This window comes from Mercenaria mercenaria, chromosome 5, assembly GCF_021730395.1.
Source record: "Mercenaria mercenaria strain notata chromosome 5, MADL_Memer_1, whole genome shotgun sequence".
Classification (NCBI taxonomy): domain Eukaryota; kingdom Metazoa; phylum Mollusca; class Bivalvia; order Venerida; family Veneridae; genus Mercenaria; species Mercenaria mercenaria.
In genome coordinates, this window is record NC_069365.1 from 51,394,812 (window position 1) to 51,412,996 (window position 18,185).

An 18,185-nucleotide genomic window follows, 5' to 3' on the forward strand; every position below is an offset into this window, starting at 1 on the left:
TTTAAGATTGCTCAATCCATGTAAAAAAAACAGTACAACAAGAGGGTCATTGACCCTAAAGCACTCACCTGTGTATAAGGCTTTAAGTGTGTTTGTATAACACGGGCATGAAACGTTGCCTGCGGCACAAAATGTGCCGCACTGAAATGAAGGCATCGCGCCTCCGACGGCGCAGGCATTGCGCAGGAATTAACAAAAATAACGAGCAAAGAGAGTAAAATTGGATGTTTTTGGTTATTGTCTTTTTACAGTAAAAACGTTTTAGAAATTGGGGAATGCAGCGGGATGTAGTTGTGTCTTGCCGATAAATCCATGCCCAGTTTGTGAAGAAATATGTAATATTGTTATTTTGAGCGTGTTTTTCATCGGATACAGTAACGTGAAAATTACAAAAGCAGTGAATAATCCGAGTCATTTCATCTCCTGCTGAAAAAGGAATGATGTATTTCTGTAGTATATCATAAATAGACATAATATCTGATCGATTGAGATAAAATGCATGCCTATGAAAAGGCATATCCCCTCGTTCTGTCGATTTTTCAGTCCAGTGCCGCAGGCATCTCGATGGTGCCGCAGACATCGTGAGAGGCGCAGTCATCTTGAATACTATTGTAGTCAGTAGTACGTGTAATTTTAACCTTCTAACATGTATTGAAGTACAAAAATATCAATAACAATGTTGTTACTCCAGTTATATTGTAGTAGTAAGACAAATCTTCTCTATCCGAACTTTGTAATATTAATAGCTATTGTAAGAAGTTTGTAGTATTTTTTTCGCTGTTTTTTGGGGCCATGGAAAATCACGCCATTTTGTATCGATTTGGGATTCATTTTCTCCCATAAAATAGCAATATGCAATTACTAAACATCCCATTTGTAATAATTATTGATGCTTATAGTTCAAAGCAAGGTATGAAAACCAGCATCGGAGCCCAAAAACTGTCCTAACTTTTGTCATTTTTCAACCAATTTTAATGTTTTTGTTTCAGCATTGAGTTTGTTTTCTTTACAGTTTGGGCGTACCTTTTTTATTAGCGGCGAGCTGAATTCCACCCCCTAAAAAAATATATATATATAAATAAATGGTGAGATTCTGTTTTGGCGTTCCGAAAACAAGGAACGCAATAAGACAAAAAAAAAAAAAAAAAAAACACACACACACACACACAAACACACATAAAAACATGAAATTTCTCTCGCTCATCTAGCGCCAGGTTTTTCTGTAACAGTATATCAGATATCAGCACAAACTTCACTGTTAAGTCAAGATATTTAGATACGACGAAGAATATTTAAAACGATACTGTTCCCAAATTTTGTGTAGAAAAGAACCAATGAAACAAAAAATTGTCCAAAATGGGACTTAACTTGTTCTAATTATTTCTGAAATTCTACAAAAATATTAACGTATTTTACTCACTCTTTGTCGTTCAACTATGACTTAGGTCTGTGCACTGACTGTACACATAAAGTTTTCGTCTGATCATAAGGAGAAATGATTTTCTTTTAATATACACTGAATGCATGTACATCCATCTGAAAATATAACATAAACAATATATTTAACTATCGATATCTTCGTTGCTTCTTTTCCACACAAAACTTGGGAACGGTATAGTTTTAAGGGAAGTTTCATGTTTTTACGTTTTCTGTGTCTTTCTTTTCTGCGTTCCTTTTCTTCGGAAAGCCAAAACAGTGATTTTTCGCCATTTTTGAAACTGAAACTGAAACTGCTTTATTTGATTAAACGCCTAATTTTACACATAGTATATTCACTGGCGTTGTACATTAAATTTTACCAGATTTATATAGCGCCCAAGGCGCTTTACATAGTTCAAATGCAGCCACACAGGGCGCCATTTTTGTTTTTGTTGTTGTTTTTTTTTTCGTTGGTTGTGGAGGGAGGGGGCGAAATACAGCTCATCTCTTATCAAAATAGTACGCCCAAACTGTAAAGAAAAAAACAAAAAACAACAACAAAACTTGATGCTGAAACCATAAGAAATGACAAAAGTTATGACAGCTTTTGTGCTCCAATGCTGGTTTTCATACCTTGCTTTGAACTAAGCATCAATAATTGTTACAAATGAGAATGTTTGGTAATTGAATAATGTTTTTTAGGAGAAAATAATCCAAATTCGATACAAAATGACGTGATTTTCTCAACTGGGAGGCACCTGGTCCCATCCCCCAAAATAGCAAGAAAAAATATTGCAAACTTCTTAAAATAGCTATTAATATTACGAAGTTTGGATTGAAAAGATTTGTCTTACACAATAACTGGAGGAACAACATTGTTATTGATATTTTTGTACTTCAATACATGTTAGAAGGTCGAAATTACACGTACTACCGACTACAATAGTATTCAAGATGACTGCGCCTCTCACGATGTCTGCGGCACTGGACTGAAAAATCGGCAGAACGAGAGGATATGCCTTTTCATAGGCATGTATTTTATCTCAATCGATCAGATATCATGTCTTTATATGATATACTACAGAAATACATCATTCCTTTTTCAGCAGGAGGTGAAATGACTCGGAATATTCACTGCTTTTGTAATTTTCACGTTACTGTATCCGATGAAAAACACGCGCAAAATAACAGTATTACATATTTCTTAACAACTGGGCATGGATTTGTCGACAATAGACAACTACATCCCGCTGTATTCCCCAATTTCTAAAAAGTTTTTACTGAAAAAGACAATAACCAAAAACCTTCAATTCTACTCACCTTGCTCGTTATTTTTGTAAACATCCTGCGCAATGCCTGCGCCGTCGGAAGCGCGATGCCTTCATTTCAGTGCGGCACATTTTGTGCCGCAGGCAACGTTTCATACCCGTGTATAACGTAATGGTACAAGTATTGATAGGTTTCTTCTATGTTAGCCATCACACACATTCTTTTACCTAGGGCAATAGTTAGACAGAACAACTCTGATATCAAACGCCAAAAATCAAGGCTCTAGCTATTATTGACTCAGAGAAGATTTTCAAAGTTTCTTATATAAAAGCCTATGGTAAGTACATGTCACATGCAGGGGCATGGCCATTTTTGACCTTAGGGCAATAATTTGGTCAATTATGGTAGAGAGTTAAACCCTTATATCACATGCCAAATATCAAAGCTCAACAGAAAAAGATTTTTAAAGTGTGGTAGCTGAAAACCTATTTTTAACCAAAAAGACCCATGTGTTTAATGAACCAGAACCATTTGAATAACTTTGAAAGAGGGGTACCCAGAGATCGTTTGTGTAAAGTTTCATCAAAATCCATTCAGTGGTTTTGGAGGAGATGTTGTTTAAAGAAATTGTTGATGAAAAGTGACTTCGCCTTCTTGCAGCCATTTTTTTAACGAATCAGTATAATTTGAACAATATTGATAGAGGGCCACGCAAGGACCATTTGTGCAAAATTATTTTAAAATTGGGCCAGCAGTTTCAAAAAAAAGAAGATTTTTTAAATTTCCACTATATACATATAGGGAAAAGTGACCACGTCCCCTGGCGGTCATGTTTTTTGACGAATCGGTATAATTTGAACAATCTTGGTAGAGGGTGACAGTAGGACCATTTGTGTAAAATTATTTCAAAATCTGACCATTGGTTTAGATGTCGTTTGAAGATTTTTCTATTTTTAGCTATGGCGGCCTTTATGTGCAACAAAGCTGAACCTTTTGAACAAATTTGGAAGATGACCACTCAAGGAACATCCAGGCCAAGTTTCATCAAAATCCATTTAGCGGTTTTGGAGGAGATGTCCTTTAAACACAATTGTTGACGACGGACTTGACCGACGACGGACACAGCATGATCAAAACACTTTGTGCTCAGGTGAGCTAAAAATCTGCTGAATCGCAAGACTTAGTGTGACATTGACTTTGAGATATGGGCCCTTGCACACAACACTTCTCATTTAGGCAAATATTGCTGCCAAATAAAAATATTGCCCCATATATGCAAGTTAGGGCCTCGGGTAGGTCAGGTATTGCCATTTCTGACCACTTAATGTGGCCTTCATCTTTGAAATAGGGACTTCACCAGGGCTTCTTTTCAACATTTTGTGATTGTCAGTTACATCCCTGAATACCTGATATGACCTTTGACAACCAAAGATAACCTTGACCTTTGAGATTGGAACCACATTATTATGCATGACACTCCTTACTGAGGCAAGCATTTGATCTTATGGCAAAATACATACTCAACAATGTGTTGCAGCTTAATATTTATTTCACATTATTCTTATGAAATGTATCAATATGTAGATGCACAATGATAATCATAATTAACTATGCTGTACTAAGTCAATGAGAAATGATAACATATCTATGTGTGTAAAAAGTCATGTCTAAATGCAAACATCTATCAAAACAAGAAGGCCGTTTAGGCCGCAAGTAACTCATCTGAGCAAGTTCTACTAGGTTTATTTCATTTGGGGAAAAAAAAATAAAAATACAATTAAAAGTAAAATTTTCCCTATAAGTTTTATTGCTATATTGTTTGTACATATACAACCCCCTTCCCCACCCCCACCCCCAACAAACTTCTGCATTAAATAGGGAAGAGTTAAAGCATTAGGGAAAAAAAACCATATGTATTACACATTTTTTCACTAAAAATCACTTGATCAATGTTTTTATGTAAATACGTGACCTACATTTATTCATTCTATGGACCAAATCTTGATCCTTACCACCTTTTCTCAATTCTATTAACACTATGATTTTCATTTTGAGACCTAACTTTTTACGAAACAGATGTAACAATCAGCAAGTCTGAACATAATACTACCAATACTAATATTGGCAGACTGAGTAGAATGAAAGAGGAATGGATGCCAGTTAAGCCTCCTGTACAAGTGGAACGAAATATATAAAAACTTTTCCTGATCTAGACAACGAAACAACTCCATATCTGAATGTTACTTCATTTCTATCATTTTGTCAGATTTTTTTCCCCAATTAACCCCATACAAAATAAATGGCATGGCCTGAAAATTTTATCATTCACCTTACTGGTGCTTCTATGTTCCTTTCTCATCCATCAGAGGTTCGTCAAAATCCCGAGACGAACAATAGACCTCTGGTATGCGAGAATGCTATGTTCATAATGCACCTATTACTGTAACAGTATACACTTAATGACTATGAAACCATTCAATATGCATTTTAATACATGGAATAAGAAACAAATTCAACAATTTATTTCCAAGTTTTTACTTGCCATGAAACTATAGACTGGTCAAATGTATGGTAAAACAATTTATGTAAGCAGTCATGTGATTTTCCCTCTTATAAAATTTACTGGATTCCCTTTCATATTATATAGAAGCAAGAAATCTGATGGAAGACATGATGATTTTAGGAAATTCGAAGCAAAATTTTTTTACAAAAGGTAATAGCAGTCTTTAACCTTTAGCCTGCTTGCAGCAAGTGATTCTGCCTTTGCAACCAGTGCAGACCAAGATCAGCCTAATAAGTGGTACTGCCTAAATTGAATGATGGATCAGTCCATTTCAGAAATTTAGCAGGGTAAAGGTTAATGACAGAAGAAAGCAATGCAGCATCAGTGTTATCACTGGGAGTCCAAAGCATTTTATTTGAATTTAATTTACCCAAAGAGATATCAACATTTTTTATACTAGTGCAATATATGTGTTCCAAATGCTTGCCAGTTTTAACTTTGAGGAAAACTACTTTCTACAGATCTGATGTGAAAGGCTTACAACTGTAAGCTTTAGTCTGTTTTGTGCTATTGTACAGGAAACAAAAGAAATATTGTTTAACAGTTTTTAATGATATGGAATGAACAAGAGAATTTTCATTGGTTTAATCGAGAAAGACATACTAATCGAACTTGATGTCTGTCTCAGATCTATGATTAAATCTACATATTCAATTGATCACTTCTGTTTAATTTAAAGTAAAGTGAAACAGAGAGAAAACCTCTTCATCTACTGTTTAAAAGTCTTGTTGAAAAAGTTACAAAACATGTAGAAATCTTATATACTATAATGCTATTTACAAGTAATAGTATTTACAAAACTGGTTTGTATATAAATGCAAAAAAAAATAGACATGTCTCCATAGGACACTTATGTCCCCACTTACTGTCACTGTATAGTCGTATGTTACTTGTTGATAATGCAAGACTAAGTAAACTTTTATAGTACCTTGATGAGGTTGGGGTTAGGGTGGGGATGGAATACATATTTGAGAGGGGTGTATTTCAAATAAAATCCCTGGTGCACATCTTCACAATCAAGCTGAACAACGTTCCTATAAAGTTTCATGACTCTAGGTCAAATACTTTTAAGATATAAGAGATATAATATTTCTGCCCTTTATGTATATTTTTTGAGTAAAATAAAGGCCATAAGTTGTGTCTAACTGAGTGAAATCACAAATAAAACCCCAGGTGCAGAACTTCAAATGTTTAACAATAACCCTATGTTTTCACGACTCTAGCTCAAATGCTTATTTAGGTAATGCAAACAAACTTTTAGGCCCTTTATGCATATCTGACTAAGTCAAGGGCCAAAACTCTCATCTGGCTGAGCAAATCCCAAACAAAACCGCTTGTGTACAAAATCACATACTGACTAATTTTCCTACATGTTTTCATGACTCTAGGTCATATGTTTTTCAAGATATATGTGATACAAACTTTTAGGCCTTTTACGCATGTTTTTTATTATTTTAAAGACAAGGGCCTGGATATGTGAAATCCCAAACAAAACCCCAGGTGTACAACCTAAAATATTGAATAACAACCCTATAATGTTTCATAACTCAAGGTCAAATATTTCCGAGATATGCAGGACACAGATGAAAATACAGACAGACAGACAAAGGCATGCCTAAAAGCCCCGACCAACATTTTGTAGGGCATAAAATATAATCTTACATTTCAAAAAAATGACTATAAAAGTAGAAACACAAAAAAAAACCTTCATGCATATAGCACAGTAACAAAATGTATTTTAAAGTGCATGCACAGCCACTTCCATACATGTACAGTTGCAAATAGAATGTATAAAAAGAACATCCACTACTCAGCACTGATAAAACAGAAAGACAAAATCACAAAAATCCCACTTGCACTTTGTTGTAAAGAAACAAAGTGTTCTCTCAAAAGACAAAATCATCTAAAAGCATTTATTCTTCACTGTTCATAATAATGGAGATCAAAGAAAGGGGCAAGTGTAATAAATGGAAATCTGAAATTTTCTGACAATATATCAGACTACCGTATATTTTCACTTATAAGACGCACTCGCTTATAAGATGCACCCCGACATAGGACATGCAATCAAGTGTTTCTTTTTCTTTTAATTTCCTTGTAGTACACGCTTATAAGACGTTCCCCACTGTTTGAACTAGAAATATGACTCCTAATAATGCGTCTTATAAGCGAAAATATACAGTAATCTTAGAACTAGCCGACTTTTTCTTAACCAGTGAATTAACACAGAATATAATGTAACCTAAAGGTAAACCTTTTATCCAAATGCAAATATTTATCTACCACACTTGAATACCCTTTCACCTGAGATCATAACATAACGTATGTAACATTCTAATAAGAAAAGGAAAAAATTTAACTGCTACAAAACTTTGCCAAAAGCAGAAGATTTATGTCCTCTCCTTAAAACTTTCTTGAACTCTTTATGGTGTTATGAATAAGATAACAAGAGGGCCAAGATGGCCCTAGGTCGCTCACCTAAGAAACACACCATAACAGTGTAAAACATGTTTGACCTAGTGATTTCATGGAAACAAATATTCTGACCAATTTTCATTAAGATTGGACCAAAAAATTGGTCCCTTGCGATAAAACAAGCATTTTCTTAGATATGACCTAGTTTTTGACCCTAGATGACCCATGTTCAAACTCGACCTAGATTTTATCAAGGCAATCATTCTGACGAAAATTCATGAAGATCAATTGAAAAATACAGCCTCTATCACATACACAAGTTTTTCTTTGATTTGACCAAGTGACCTAGTTTTTGACCTCAGATGACCCATATTCAAATTCGACCTAGATTTCATTAAGGCAATCACCCTGTCCAAATTTCATAAAAATCAATTGAAAACAAGAGGACCATGATGGTCCTGAATCGCTCACCTCTTCCCACATGACCCAGTTTTGAGTATGACGTCGTTTTTTCTATTATATGACATAGTGACCTAGTTTTTGAGCTCATGTGACCCAGTTTTGAACTTGGACCTAGATATTATCAAGATAAAAATTCTGACCAATTTTCATGAAGATCCATTGAAAAATATGGTCTCTAGAGAGGTCACAAGGTTTTTCTATTATTTGACCTATTGACCTAGTTTTCGAAGGTACGTGACCCTGTTTTGAACTTTACCTAGAAATCATCAAGGTGAACATTCTTACTAATTTTCATGAAGATCTCATGAAAAATATGGCCTCTAGAGAGGTCACAAGGTTTTTCTATTTTTATACCTACTGGCCTAGTTTTTGACCGCACGTGACCCAGTTTCGAAACTGACCTAGATATCATCAAGGTGAACATTCAGATCAATTTTCATGAAGATCCATTGAAAAATATGGCCTCTAGAGAGGTCAAAAGATTTTTCTAATTTTAGACCTACTGACCTAGTTTTTGACCACAGTTGACCCAGTTTCAAACTTGAACTAGATATCATCAAGATGAACATTCAGACCAACTTTCATACAGATCCCATGAAAAGTATGGCCTCTAGAGAGGTCACAAGGTTTTTATAATATTTGACCTACTGACCTAGTTTTTTATGGCACGTGACCCAGTTTCAAACTTGACCTAGATATCATCAAGGTGAACATTCTGACCAATTTTCATGAAGATCCATTCAAGGGTATGGCCTCTAGAGAGGCCACAAGGTTTTTCTATTTCAAGACCTACTGACCTAGTTTTTGATCGCAGTTGACCCAGTTTCAAACTTGACCTATATATCATCAAGATAAACATTCAGACCAACTTTCATACAGATCCCATGAAAAGTATGGCCTCTAGAGAGGTCACAACGTTTTTTCATTATTTGATCTACTGACCTACTTTTTGACGGCTCGTGACCCACTTTCGAACTTGACCTAGATATCATCAAGATGAACATTCTGACCAATTTTCATGAAGATCCATTGAAAAGTATGGCCTCTAGAGAGGTCACAAGGTTTTTCTATTTTTAGACCTACTGACCTAGTTTTGACCGCACATGACCCTGTTTTGAGACTGACCCAGATATCATCAAGATGAACATTCAGACCAACTTTCATACAGATCCCATGAAAAATATGGCCTTTAGAGAGGTCACAAGGTTTTTCTATTATTTGATCTACTGACCTAGTTTTTGACCACACGTGACCCAGTTTTGAAATTGACCCAGATATCATCAAGATGAACATTCAGACCAACTTTCATACAGATCCCATGAAAAATATGGCCTTTAGAGAGGTCACAAGGTTTTTCTATTATTTGACCTACTGACCTAGTTTTTGACCACACGTGACCCAGTTTCAAACTTGACCTAGATATCATCAAGACGAACATTCACACCAACTTTCATACAGATCCCATGAAAAATATGGCCTCTAGAGAGGTCACAAGGTTTTTCTATTATTTGACCTACTGACCTAGTTTTTGATGGCACGTGACCCACTTTCGAACTTGACCTAGATATCATCAAGGTGAACATTCTGACCAATTTTCATGAAGATCTCATGAAATATATGGCCTCTAGAGAGGTCACAAGGTTTTTCTATTTTTAGACATCCTGACCTAGTTTTTAATCGCATGTGACCCAGTTTCGAACTTGACCTAGATATCATCAAGATGAACATTCAGACCAGCTTTCATACAGATCCCATGAAAAATATGGCCTTTAAAGAGGTCACAAGGTTTTTCTATTATTTGACCTACTGACCTAGTTTTTGAAGGCACGTGACCCAGTTTCAAACTTGACCTAGATATCACCAAGTTGAACGTTCTGACCAATTTTCATGAAGATCCTGTGAAATATATGGCCTCTAGAGAGGTCACAAGGTTTTTCTATTTTTAGACCTACTGACCTAGTTTTTGATTGCACGTGACCCAGTTTCAAACTTGACCTAGATATCATCAAGGTGAACATTCTGACCAATTTTCATGAAGATCTTGTGTAATATATGGCCTCTAGAGAGGTCACAAGGTTTTTCTATTTTTAGATCTACTGACCTAGTTTTTGATGGCATGTGACCCAGTTTCGAACTTGACCTAGATATCATCAAGATGAACATTCTGACCAACTTTCATAAAGATCCCACAAAAAATGTGACCTCTAGAGTGGTCACAAGCAAAAGTTTACGGACGGACGGACTAACGCACGGACGGACGGACGACGGACGCTGCGTGATCACAAAAGCTCACCTTGTCACTATGTGACAGGTGAGCTAAAAACAGTCTCTATTGCATACACAAGATTTTTCTTTAATTTGACCTAGTGACCTAGTTTGTGACCTCAGATAATCCATATTTAAACTCGACTTAGATTACATCAAGGCAATCACTCTGACCAAATTTCATGAAGATCAATTGAAAAATACATCCTCTATTGCATACACAATGTTTTTCTTCGATCTGACCTAGTGACCTAGTTTTTTATCCCAGATGACCCATTTTCGAACTCGGCCTAGATTTTATCGAGGTAATCATTCTGGCTAAATTTCATGAAGATCAGTTGAAAAATACAGCCTTTATCGCATACACAAGGTTTTTCTTTGATTTGACCTAGTGACCTAGTTTTTGACCCCAGATGACCCATTTTCGAACTCTGCCTAGATTTCATCATGGCAATCATTCTGACCGAAATTCATGAAGATCAACTGAAAAATACAGCCTCTATCCATACACAAGGTTTTTCCTTGATTTGACCTTGTGACCTTGTTTTTGACCCCAGATGACCCATTTTCGAACTCGGCCTAGATTTCATCAAGGTTATCATTCTGACTAAAATTCATGAAGATCAATTGAAAAATACCGCCTCTATCGCATACACAAGGTTTTTCTTTGATTTGACCTTGTGACCTAGTTTTTGACCCGAGATGACCCATTTTAGACCTCGGCCTAGATTTCATCAAGGTTATCATTCTGAGAAATATTCATGAAGAATAATTGAAAAATACAGCCTCTATCGCATACACAAGGTTTTTCTTTGATTTGACCTAGTGACCTAGTTTTTGACCCCAGATGACCCATTTTCACACTCGGCCTAGATTTCATCAAGGCAATCATTCTGACCAATATTCATGAAGATCAATTGAAAAATACAGCCTCTATCGCATACACAAGATTTTTCTTTGATTTGACCTAGTGACCTAGTTTTTGACCCGAGATGACCCATTTTCGAACTCGGCCTAGATTTCATCAAGGTTATCATTCTGACCAATATTCATAAAGATTAAATGAAAAATACAGCCTCTATCGCATACACAAGGTTTTTCTTTGATTTGACCTAGTGACCTAGTTTTTGACCCGAGATGACCCATTTTCGAACTCGGCCTAGATTTCATCAAGGTTATCATTCTGACCAACATTCATGAAGATTAATTGAAAAATACAGCCTCTAACGTGTACACAAGCTAAATGTTGACAGACGACAGACGCCAGACGACGGACATTGAGCGATCAGAAAAACTCACCTGAGCCACCATGCTCAGGTGAGCTAAAAAAAAATAGTCAAAAAAAAAAAAGTCTTTCAGAAATTTTGCAAATTCTTCCATCGTTGTTCTATAACTACAGCATTTTACATCACGAAAGGTAACTGTGTAAATAAACAATAAAAAGTTTGTTCAGAAGTTCATGCTTTGTTCATCAACCACAATACAAGCAAACCTGCCAATTTAATCACCTTTACAACAAGGAACAAAAACGGTAACACCGTTTGTTTCCATATCACTACATCTCAAACAGCTCTGTTAAAAAGACCAATGCAAATAGGTGAGCCAAGATCTAGGAACAAAATTTATTAAATAACACTGTAAAACATCTTGCCATAAAGCAATAAAAGCCTCAATTTCTGTAAAAACATGACAAGCTTTCTTAATAATGAAATGTCCTTTTAGTGTGTAGTTTTATATGGAAACTTTTGAAATCAGGACCAGTCCTGAAAAATCCCAGGCCTGAATAAGCACAAGAATAGATTGGTTTCATACTAACGCTAAACATTTTATAGGGAAGTTAACTTCATGTTTAATGGAACAAAGTCCTGGCAAATTGCTAAACGATATAAAACAGATCTCTGTGAATACACAGTGGAAATTTAAGCTGATAATTAACACATTTTGCCCTATACAATATAAACAACCTATACTTTGAAAGGGGCAACAACGTAAGTACAATTTAAACAACCAACCTATACTTTGAAAAGTGGCAACAACTAAAGTGTATTTATACAAAAATTTTAATTAAAAATTTCTTATAAACTATCGACGACAGTGTAATTCTAAGTTCCAACCTCAAGAAGCAACAATAATAAATGTGAAAAGAGGAAAAGAAATCTCAAACGCTAGTAAAAATCTGAAATAAAATCTCTCACAAGTTGACAAATAACAACAACATACAGTATCATGACTGAACCCTCAATTTTTCATCACTGTTCATAGTAACGCTACAAAAATTAACAACATACAAATTCAGTCTATACTTTCGTGTAAAAGTATAACATCTACGCCTACCAGCAATGTTGCTCCTGAAAGAAAACCCCCATTTCACATATAATTATGCATTATTTCCCAAATACATTTTTGATTGGATAAAACCTAGACGAGGGTGGAGTAAAGACTTAAATTTGTATGATGTCCTCCATTCCTTGACATTCTTATTTTGACTGAAAATGAGTGCGACTGCACATTTGCATATAATTTCCGTTTGTCAGAATTATTGTAATCATGTAACTATATCCAAATCATGAAAATCGGGCTTCCAACATACAGATTCACATGTAAGAGAATTGTTTCAGGCTTTATAAATGGTTAATTGAAAAGCATCATTAATTTTTGCAGCTTTATGTGGAATAGACAGAATTGGTGCAATAACAGAAACTACACATAGACTCTATACTATATTCTTAACACTAAATCATCTTTACAACACTATCACTTTAGCACTTTAACAACAATCACACAGTTTGAAAGAAAATATCACATGAACATTGTATATTTATTCTAATAATTGCACCCCAAAAAGGTCCACAATAGGCAGGTCCATTTATATGGCTTGGTATTTTTCATTTTTACAGTGCTAGAGGTCTGGAAGATGTAATTTCATTAATATAGGATTTATAACCTTGTCAGAATCATAAAAGCTTTATGCATCCAACCAGCTGGAGTACAATACTGAAAATAAATGTCTGTATTATGCATTAATTTTTTTCCAAAAACAGGACACAAGTACAAATGAGACCAAACAACTGGTATGAAGCCAATTTCATACTGCTTTTTAAACAAGCAATTTACACATAAATGTTCTAAAAATTGCACCCAAGTTCCAACTGTCCCATTCCTTATCGTCTAGGACCAATAAATGTACCAGTGATATTCAAAGACCCGCCATACACAATATTCTACTCAAAATAGTATGTCTGTTTCATAAAATGCTTGAAATTTCATTTTTATGCTGGATGTCTGAATATTAGATCTAATAATGGAAAATTACTTCTTTATTTTCATAAAATTTTATGGCTAATTTCCTCATTAAAACTTAATATTAGCTAATTTAAGATGCTGTCATTTCTGATCAATACTTGATCATTCTAAAGTATAGATAAATGCCAAGAATGAACTGTATGACCCAAGATTTTCTTTTGCTTTATAAGAAGTGGTAGTGTATTGAATCTTTCACTGGTTGCAGGACATGAATATCTGGCTTGAGGGTGACAGAGGGGAACGTTCCTGATGTACTGCCAAAACGGTTACAGAGAGCCAGATATTCCAATCTGTACCTAAAACCAGTTTTTTTCTCCTTGCATACCATATTCCACAAATAAAAGAAGATACAATAAAAAGAATAACTTCCTATTAAACACTTATTTGGATATAGTAGCACGAGTCATCTTAAATCCCAGTCTGACAAATATGTCTAGCACTGGTGAAAACACCAGAGGCCCCCGTCCACTACCCAAGAATGAACAATTTCACTATATAATCTGGTGGGAATTATTAGAATAAATACAATTGTTTTAAAGCATGCAACTTGTAAATAAGATCTACAGATATAACAGCCTGTTCAATAAACATTTGAGAAAATAATAATAAAATTAGACTACAGCAACACCAATGCAAGTTCAACAATACCAAACAACTTGTAATCCATACACACCCAGACTGTGTTACAAATAATATGACAGCAGTTGCTACAATCCAGTCTGTCTTGCTTTTTTTCAAACACAACAATTAAGAGTTTCGAAACTTAAACTCCTTATTTTTTTGAAAATTCAACTTCAAAGGAATAACATTTGAAGATCTGAACAATTTACAAGTGTTTTCTACATCAGATAGGTAAAATTCCTTTAGTTTTTAACCTTAAACAGACATATGAAATTAAGAGCTACTACAGTCTGAAGTTGCTTTTTAGGCTCTTTTGGGCAAACAAAAATTAATTTCAGGCAAAGTTGGCCTGTAATTCAAATGCTTGAAACCAAAATAAGGCCTTAAAATTCAAGTGAAGTTATTTGATTAAATATGAATGAAAATTTGCATAATGTCAGCAAGCTTATATTAAAGCAAATTTGTATCATAAATATGTACTATAATTAAAATACAGCTCATGAATGATTTTAGTAATTAGTATCATGATGGGATTTTTTCTCATCTAAAGGAATGACAGTTCATTTTCTATTATCTGAGAACTTAAGGGACATATTCCTTCAAAGCATCTTGCAGTTAAACTGCAGTATAGTCGAGATGTAAATATTTGTAGGACTGCCATGTGACTGCAGACATACAGAACATATAAACCAAATGGTGAAGTTCAACACTAGCATTGCAACCAGAGGAAAAGTGATACATGAAGCACCCTCCTTTACATGTAAAAATTACAACAACTTGTACACATAGTCTTTTAATTTTTGTACAAATCTGTAAAAAATACACTTAAGATTTTTGGTATAGTTAAATACCAAACCCTGTATTATTATATATGGGTGTTTTTCCTTCTCTAAGACATGAATAATGTATGTTTAATGAAAAACTGTTTCTACAGATCTTTTGCATTCAGATTACTGTTTTTTCAGCATGAATCCAGAGTTAAGCGAAAGCGTTCTGTCTGTGTATAAATACGGAAGTAGATAGAACATTTCAGCTGTAACCAATTAGTGCTCACTTAGGACGTTGAGATATTTTTTTTCTGTACATACATGTATCAAGCGCATACATGTATTAAGTACAAGTTTTGATTGTATGTCACTGTCTCAATCTGAATGGTCTTCGGAAAAAATAATCATGATACAGATGATATTGCATTATGGGGCGAGCCCATCTGAGTGAGAACTTTATCTAACCACTGTAACGGACCGTTGAGATGAATCTCTATCCAACATGGCGTGCTCGTCACATCCTGACGATGATATTCCGCACCCCATCCTTTCACAAAACTCATACGAATTGTACACATTTTTGTAAGTTCGTACACAGCCTCGAATCCGTGATTCACACTCTGACTGAGAAGCGCTGCGAATTCCTGATTATTGAAGATCTTAAGACTGCAGCCTGGAGGAATCTTACACACTGTGGTGGGATGAAAACCATGGTGATAATTACAGTTCCGGCTCTGAACAAAGATAGAGCTGTCGCTGAGACATTCTGCAAACACTTCGCCGCCAACATAATATAGATGAACACCTGCACAGAAGAATATAGATCATTAAAACTTATGGTATCAAAGCTGTGTGAAAAGTTGGGCTTGTTTGTTTGTTTTGGGTTTAATGCTGTTTCTCAACACTATTTCGGTTATGTAACGGCGGACAGTTAAACTGACCAGTGTTCCTGGATTCTGTACCAGTACAAACCTGTTTTCTGCAAGTAACTGCCAACTTCCCCATATGAATCAGAGGTGGAGGACACAATGTCTTTTATCAAATGACAGAGAACATACATCCTGCACGGGGATCAAATACACAACTCCGCGATACATAGATCTTTGCTCTCCTTATTGAGCTAAGTGGAAAGGCAAAGCTGGACTTGAGGTAATCTGATTTAAGTTTATACCAGCCCAAATACGTTCATGTCCATCAATCTAAATTTAACTTAACATTCACATGATGTTAAATCTTGTTTAACTCATAAATTGTTAACCGATTTATCCCATCAACAAATAAGACAATCAATTCAGATTATTCACTAAATTATGCTTGCAATTCAGAATTTATCAATTTACTTTGCCTCAAAGCATTCTCTTGTCTAATAAATTTATCAATATCAAGATTTCAACTTGTCACCTACTTCATTTAAGGTAAGACTTAATCTTCAAAAATTCTTCAAATATAAAGAAAATGTATTCTGTTTTCACAGCTAACTGGTAAGAGCTTCTTCTACGTAAAGGAAACTAAGGCTGTCATTGAAATTATGAGTTCCTACCTTTGCTTATATGTCTTCTTGTGTTTTCTATGGTAGAGTTTCTGTTTACATTGGACAGTAGACCCAGACAAAATCTGTCAGCGTTATTGGATGGGTCTGTGAAACCATCTACTACAATACTCGTCTGGGAGGCATGGAACGCCTCACCTACCCTGTTGTTTAATTCGTAGTACACAATAGAACACCAGTATTGTGGCTCCTGATAAGTCACTGGTTGCATATCTGCAATTTAAATCAGAAAATAAAATACAAGCACCTTCAGACAACTACAACGAGGCAACTTAGAAGCTTAGATCTTGGCTACAAACAAGTTTCTATGCCTCAATCTTTAGTTTTAATTTCAGGCATTCAAAGACTTATCAGAAGCTTCAGATTTATGTGGCAACTTTCTTACTTTATGAGCAGAAGAAACCCATGCACCATTTAATATATATAACATTCTAATATGGAATGATTTGACGGCCTGTTAAAAAAAGGTCAAGCCACCAAAATTCTGAGATAAAATTTTTAACATGTGTCATGTGAGCCAGTAAGAAAGCAGTATAACGTCAATAATGACGTCTAATTGTCGCATGGTATCTGGTTCCGTACCACTCGGATAAATGAAGTCAAGCATGATCTTTATCATACATGTAAGAATGAAAATAATCAAGACTTCTTGATGTGTATGACCTAATCATTCTGGCTAAGGCCCTCATGGTTCAATTCCTGCTAATCTCAACTCTTAACTGTGATAAATCAAACGACAAACCACTCAGAGGTCTTGATTATCTCTGATAAGTATTTCATCTAGAAAGACCCATTACCATTCACAATCACAATGTATGACTTTATAAAATGAACCTAGTGACAAACATTAATAATGATTCAAAATAAATTTGCCATAAATGCTTGGACCTTTCAGTTATTCATCTCTGAATAACTACGAACTCGCATAAAAAAGTAGAGAAATCACTACAAAGGGAAGAACATGACATTTCATTTGCTATTACAGTACGGTTAAAAGCACCAAGAAACAAACATGGAATTTTAAGTGTTCCATCTCTTCTGTAAATGCCACTAAAAGTTTCCTGACAGAAGGAAATGTCAAAACTTTTACATTAATTCTAAGATCTCGTATTAGCATTTTTTCCTTTCTGACTAATGTACGAGCCTGGATGTTAATTTACATTTAAAATACAACAGTCTCAGGAGTTTTCCTGGGATTCTAACGGCAAATATAACGTATCTCTTTCAACATTTACAACCTAGATAAAATGTTACGGTATTCATCTTCGGAACAATCATGGATTATTGTCTACCAATTTCATTGTAATGCAATTGGACTTTCATTTATCACTCAGAAAATTGAGAAGCAGCGAATTTGCATATAAGAATAAATCCATCATGAAATCTTTCAATTTGTATTAACCAAATGCACTTTATTGGAGAGGAAAGCATTCAACTTAATTTGAGACCACTGAAGAACAATCATTTAAATATGTTTAAGACATACAGACACCATTGACAGGAATTGAGCGATATTCTATTTCTTAGTCAACATATATTTGAGCCATGCCAT

At 35.0% G+C, this 18,185-nt stretch overlaps 1 protein-coding gene across 6 annotated transcripts in view; it reads right to left on the reverse strand.

Moving 5' to 3' along the window:
- Positions 1-4,219: 4,219 nt before the first annotated feature.
- The window catches only part of LOC123557192 (mothers against decapentaplegic homolog 5-like), a 42,091-nt gene continuing 28,125 nt past the window's right edge, over positions 4,220-18,185 (reverse strand). For all 6 annotated transcript variants that reach the window (XM_045348506.2, XM_045348502.2, XM_045348504.2 and 3 more), the window contains 2 exons: positions 16,625-16,846; positions 4,220-15,889 (listed from right to left, as the gene is read on the reverse strand). In XM_045348506.2, the coding sequence (XP_045204441.1) occupies positions 15,489-15,889; positions 16,625-16,846 (623 nt within the window). In that variant the 3' untranslated portion in view covers positions 4,220-15,488. The remainder of the gene's footprint in view (positions 15,890-16,624; positions 16,847-18,185) is intronic.